At 43.5% G+C, this 6226-nt stretch overlaps 1 protein-coding gene across 1 annotated transcript; it reads left to right on the top strand.

Moving 5' to 3' along the window:
* The first annotated feature begins 1981 nt into the window (after nt 1-1981).
* On the top strand, nt 1982-2725 carry LOC114757800 (uncharacterized). The gene has a single exon (XM_028946885.1). The coding sequence runs from the start codon at nt 1982-1984 to the stop codon at nt 2723-2725; it is 744 nt and encodes a 247-aa protein (XP_028802718.1).
* The last annotated feature ends 3501 nt before the right edge of the window (nt 2726-6226 follow it).

Genomic DNA, 6226 nt, shown 5'->3' with positions numbered 1-6226 from the left:
ACCCCTTTCTCTTAGTCTTAGGGTTTTCTTTCTAACTTTTCTAATATAAATCTTATCATTTTACATCCTTATGATCTATTTCCTATCAATTAGGACCACTTTAGATGGCTTTAGATTCAAGAATATCAAATCTGGAAATTTTGGTTCGCGGGTACTGTTCACGCAGAATCTCCAGAATTTTTGCTCAACTTTGAAAATTCATAATTAAATCTAGAAAAATCCAAATTGAGTGTTCCAAGTCTCACTGAAAGCTAATTAAGTTAAATTTAAAGGAAAAATATTTCAGGAACCAATTCTACGCCGAACAGTACCAGAATTGTACGGAACTCGACACCCTTCCAAAAGCTTAACACTGTTTCCAGATTTCAAACCCTAACTTTGAAAAATCACCATAAATCGTACACATATCCAAATGAAGTGTTCTACCCATGGATTTAAAGCTCATAGAGTGTACTTTAAGCATACCAAATTTCAGAACCAGATATGAACAGTAACTAATTCAAAAAAGCCATCAAATCAGCACGTAATTCTTCCAATTTTCACATAGATCCACTTGGATCTACCATACTTTGAGGTGTTCTAGCAAGATCTAACAACCAAACTCCCTTCCCCACTCATCAACCATTTCGACCAGCCATCAAAAGGGAGAGAAGACATATTTTCAACCATAAAAGAGAAAGAAACCAAGGCAAGAACACATCTAGAGCCAAGAACTCACCTTGAACCTTGATTGTATGACCAAAGTTGATGCCTTTCTCTTGGTTTTCCCCTCAAAACTCTCTCTTTTTCCCTCTCTTCATGCCTTGCACGAAATTCCCATCTGATTTAGGGGAGAGATGAGCTCATTAATGTGTACAAAATATCCCACCAACCATCATTAATGTTATGCCAAGTGTCATTAGCCTACTTAATCTTAATCCTCTCTCTTAATTAACTTAAATCATAATGTAATTAAATTCCAAAGTCAAGATCCTCTCCATTGGTAGCTTGACACTTGGAAAGCTTTAATTACCATCCATTAAAGGCTTGACAAGTGGCGACTTGTGGCCCAAGTAAAGTGCAAGACTCTGATTAATACTTTATCGGTGCACTTTTACTCCGGGTTTAACTTCTTTTCTCTAATTACAGTGCTCTGGCCTTTGTAATTATTTTCTGTTAGATCCATAAATTCTCTTTAATTTTAGAGAGTATCTATGAATTTTCTTAGGCCATAACACTTCCTTTAAGCCTTGCATAAATGCATTTACTAAAATACCCTTTTATCGGCAAAACCGGCTCTTTAATTTCTTAAAGCCACTCTACTGGCCTTTTGGTTGCGGGACTAATTTTATAAATTAGTACAACCTTTCAACCCTTTAACCTCATTTTTGTATACACTTTTGAGGTCTCTTGCTATTTCAAATAATTACCTCAAACGGTATACTTTTTACCGGTCACAACCTCATAAATTCCATTTAAGCTGCCTCAGGGGTATTTTCATCTTTTCTCTTCATAGAAGAGTCTTAGAATATTATTTCCCATTTTTTTGGGATTTTCTTGGAATTTTCTGTACACTCTTCCATTTTTGCCCTTGCTGGTCATAACTTTTTGAATTTACGGTTTTACCCCTGCTTAAGCCTAACCTCATAGAACCATCTCTTTGAGGTTTCTAACTTACCCATTGGCCGGTATCTAGCCTCTTTTCTCTTTTTGGGCCTTCGAGACTTTACTGGTGTAACATCCTAATTTGATCGGGTTTTAATGGCATCCTTTGGGTTGATTTTGAGGATAGATTAGTGATTAATCTTGATCTTGGTGTTTGGGGGTTGGATTTGAGGTTGGTTGGAGGCATAGGTGAACGTACCCCTCTCAGGGTAGGCATGCGGGGCAATGCTGGGAGTGCTTTCGATGCCACCGGTGGGGACATATTGCTAGAAACTGTCCAGAGAGTCAGCCGACACCTCCAGCTGGTCGTTCTACCGTTCCAGGACGAGTTTATGCGATGACAAATGAGGAGGCTTCTGCATCTCCGAACTTGATTCGAGGTAACATTCTACTTGAGGGACATGTTATTTCTGCTTTATTTGACTCGGGTGCTACGCACTCCTTTATTTCTATGGACTGTGCTCAGAAGTTGAGCTTGCCTGTGGTTGAGCTACCTTATGACTTAAGAGTGTCTACTCCTGCTGGAGTCACTGTTGTAACTGGAAGAGCGTGTCTAGAGCTTGCACTTCAGTTTGAGAGTCGAGATTCTACGATAGATTTGTTCTGTCTACCCTTGAAAGGTATTGACGTGATTATTGGCATGAATTGGTTGATGGCCAATAGAGCAATCCTTGATTGTAAAAGGAGGGTGGTGACAATTCCGGTAGGTGCTTTATGTGCTGAGTTGTCAAGTGGTCCGGTTTTGTTGTCAGCTGCTCAAGTAGAGAAGGCGGTGAGGAAAGGGTGCCAGGCCTTCATTGTCTTCTTTTCAATTAGTGAGGATGAGGCAGGAGGAATTGAGCAGATAGCTGTGGTGAGGGACTACCCTGAAGTGTTTTCAAACGAGGTTGCAGGATTACCTCCAGAGCGAGAAGTGGAGTTCTCCATCAAGTTGGTTCCGGGAACCACCCCAATCTCCAAGGCTCCCTATAGAATGTCTCCTTCAGAATTGGTCGAGTTGAAAAAGCAACTAGAAGAATTGCTAGAAAAGGACTTATCCGACCAAGTGTGTCACCGTGGGGATCGCCGGTTTTGTTTGTGAGGAAGAAAGATGGTAGCTTGAGGTTGTGCATCGACTACCGACAACTAAACAAGGTCACAATCAAGAACAAGTACCCGTTGCCTAGAATTGATGACCTATTGGACCAATTAGTTGGAGCATCAGTTTTCTCTAAGATTGATCTGAGATCAGGATACCATCAGTTGAGGGTACGAGCAGAGGACATTTCGAAAACGGCCTTTCGAACTCGTTATGGACATTATGATTTTTGGTGATGCCTTTTGGACTGACAAATGCTCCAGCTGTCTTTATGGACTACATGAATCGGATCTTCCGACCTTATTTGGACAGATTTGTGGTAGTGTTCATCGATGACATCCTGATTTATTCTAGAAGTGAGGAAGAACATCGAGAGCATCTTCATATCACACTACGGATATTGAGGGATCACCAGTTGTATGCTAAGCTGTCAAAGTGCGAGTTTTGGTTAAAAGAAGTGAAGTTCTTGGGTCATGTGGTGTCAGCTCAGGGAGTAGCAGTGGATCCTAACAAAGTGGACGCAGTACTTAAGTGGGAAGTCCCTAGATCGGTAACTGAGGTACGGAGTTTTGTGGGATTAGCTGGATACTATCGGAGGTTCATCCAAGGCTTTTCTCAAATTGCAATGCCGTTGACCAAGTTAACCAAGAAGGATCAACCGTTTGTTTGGACGGAGAAATGTGAATCAGCGTTCCAAGAGCTGAAGACCAAGTTGACTACAGCTCCAGTTCTTACTCTTCCATCCCCGGAGTACCTTATGTTCTTTACACCGATGCGTCACTAAAGGGTTTGGGTTGTGTGCTAATGTAGAACAATAAGGTGGTGGCATATGCTTCCAGGCAGCTAAGGCCACATGAAGAAAACTACCCAACCCATGACTTGGAGCTAGCGGCAGTAGTTTTTGCACTAAAGATCTGGAGGCATTACCTGTATGGCTCCCAGTTTGAAGTCTTCAGTGACCATAAAAGTTTGAAATACTTGGTGGATCAGAAAGAGTTGAACAACCGGCAGCGTCGTTGGATGGAGTTCCTGAAGGACTATGACTTGAGATTAAGTGTCATCTTGGAAAGGCAAATGTGGTGGCGGATGCGCTGAGTAGAAAAGCAGTGCATGTGTTCTGTATAAGCTTAAAGGAACAATTCTTGCTCGAGGAGTTGTTAGAGATCCCAATTGTACCGTCGGAGCAGGCTACCTTATGTGCAGTGCTTGGAGATTATGAATTCTATCAGGATTTACGAGCGGCTCAATGGGAAGATGATCAGTTGGCAAAGATTCGGGTAGAATTGGAGGATGGCCCAGTACAGGACTATGAAATTGGAGATATGGGCATCCTGAGGTATAAGAACCGGATTTGTGTTCCCCAGGATGAGGAGATTAAAAGAACCATCCTAGAGGAGGCTCATCGAAGCCGTTACGCCATCCACCCCGGAGCAACCAAGATGTACCATGACCTAAAGCAGCAGTATTGGTGGCCCAACATGAAGAAGGAGGTGACTGACTTTGTACTTCGGTGTTTAACCTGCCAGAAGGTCAAGATAGAGCATCAACGACCTGGAGGTTTGTTACAAGGGCTAGAAATTCCTCAGTGGAAGTGGGATAGCATCTCCATGGACTTCATTGTAGGTTTGCCGAGGACACCCGAAGGGTACGATGCTATTTGGGTGGTGGTGGACAGATTGACAAAATCTGCTCACTTTTTGCCGTATAAGGTCAGTTATACCTTGGAGAGAATGGCCAAGTTGTACATGGATGAAATTGTCAGGCTTCATGGTGTTCCGTCGAGTATAGTCTCAGACCGAGATCCGCGCTTTACTTCTAACTTTTGGAAAGCGGTGAATGCGGCCTTGGGTACTAAGTTGAAGTTCAGTACGGCATATCACCTACAGACCGATGGACAGACCGAGCGGACAATCCAGACGCTAGAGGATATGTTGAGCTTGTGCTATTGAATTCAAGGGGAGTTGGATTGATCACCTACCCTTAGCTGAGTTTGCCTACAACAACAGCTACCATGCCAGCATCCAGATGGCCCCTTATGAAGCACTCTACGGCCGGAAGTGTAGATCGCCTCTTTGTTGGACGGAACTGAGTGAAAGAACGGTTTTAGGACCAGACTTGGTGGATGCCACCACAGAGAAGATTGAGATCATCAAGCAGAAGTTGTTGACAGCTCAGAGCCGGCAAAAGAGTTATGCTGATAGGAGGAGGAGACCATTGGAGTTTTGTGAGGGTGACCATGTATTTTTAAGGGTCACGCCTACTACTGGTATTGGGAGGTCCATTAAAGCAAGAAAGTTATCTCCTAGATTTCTTGGACCCTTTGAAATTCTGGAGAGAATTGGAGAAGTAGCCTATCGAGTTGCTCTGCCGCCGCACCTGTCCAATGTACATGATGTGTTTCATGTGTCCCAACTCAAGAAGTACCACCTTGATCCGTCTCACATCTTAGAGCCTGAGGAGGTGAGCTGGATGACAACCTAACTTACCAGGCTGAACCGGAAAGGATCCTTGATGTGAAGGACAAGCAATTGAGGAATAAGACCATTCGTTTGGTGAAAGTCTTCTGGAAGGGCATGAGTCCTGGTGATGCCACCTGGGAGACAGAGGAAAGGATGCGACGTGATTACCCTCGTTTGTTTTCTTAGTAAGTGTCTTGTGTTTGTTTGTGTGGTGTTTTGTGTGATTGCTTGAATTTTGGGGACAAAATTCCTTAGTTGGGGAGAATTGTAACATCCTAAGTTTGATCGGGTTTTAATGGCATCCTTTTGGGTTGATTTTGAGGATAGATTAGTGATTTAATCTTGATCTTGGTGTTTGGGGTTAGATTTGAGGTTGGTTGGAGGCATAGGTGAACGTACCCCTCTCAGGGTATGTTCGCCGCGGCGCACCGGGAGTTTCAGAGAGGAGTGTCTTCTCGGGAAAGGTTTGGCTGCAGCGAAGGTAGGGGCACGCCGTGGCGAAGTTGTTCAGGTGAGCAGGGTTCCCTCTCGGGAAGGTTTCGCCGCGGCGAAGGCAGGTTATGCCGCGGCGAATGTTTTCTAGGCGAGCGAGAGTTTTCCTCTCGGAAAGCTTTCGCCGTGGCGAAGGTTGGGGTTCGCCGCGGCGAAATCAGGTTTTCAGGCGAGTAATCCCTCTCGGGATTAGTTCGCCGCGGCGAAGATGGAGTTCGCCGCGGCGAAAGGTCGCGAATCTATATATTCGCGGGAGTAGTCAGCGTGCGAAAAATAAGAAAATATGAGGAGGAGAGAGAAGCTCTGCTAGGGTTTTGGTTTTGAAGCTTGGGAAAGACATTTCTAAGGATCCATTACCTCAAGTAAGTGATTTTAACCTCTAATCTTCTTTCTTTCTTGGAATTACTTGGAATTTCTGAGGATTTTTAGTGGAACTCTAGGTTTTTCTAAGTTATGATGGAATTGAGGTTTTTGACCGATTGTTTTGGGTTTAATTGATTGCATTGGGTTAGTTTAAGTATTTAATCGGTGTAGTTTCCTTGGATTTAAAGAA

This window comes from Neltuma alba, unplaced genomic scaffold (genome assembly GCF_004799145.2).
Source record: "Neltuma alba isolate B1F8T4 unplaced genomic scaffold, ASM479914v2 tig00010643_pilon, whole genome shotgun sequence".
NCBI lineage: Eukaryota > Viridiplantae > Streptophyta > Magnoliopsida > Fabales > Fabaceae > Neltuma > Neltuma alba.
Note: the sequence above shows the minus strand (reverse complement) of the source record. Positions and strands in the feature narration are given on the sequence as shown.

Coding starts and splice junctions, on each gene's coding strand:
- LOC114757800 (XM_028946885.1), top strand. CDS start 1,982: ATGACAAATGAGGAGGCTTCTGCATCTCCGAACTTGATTCGAGGTAAC.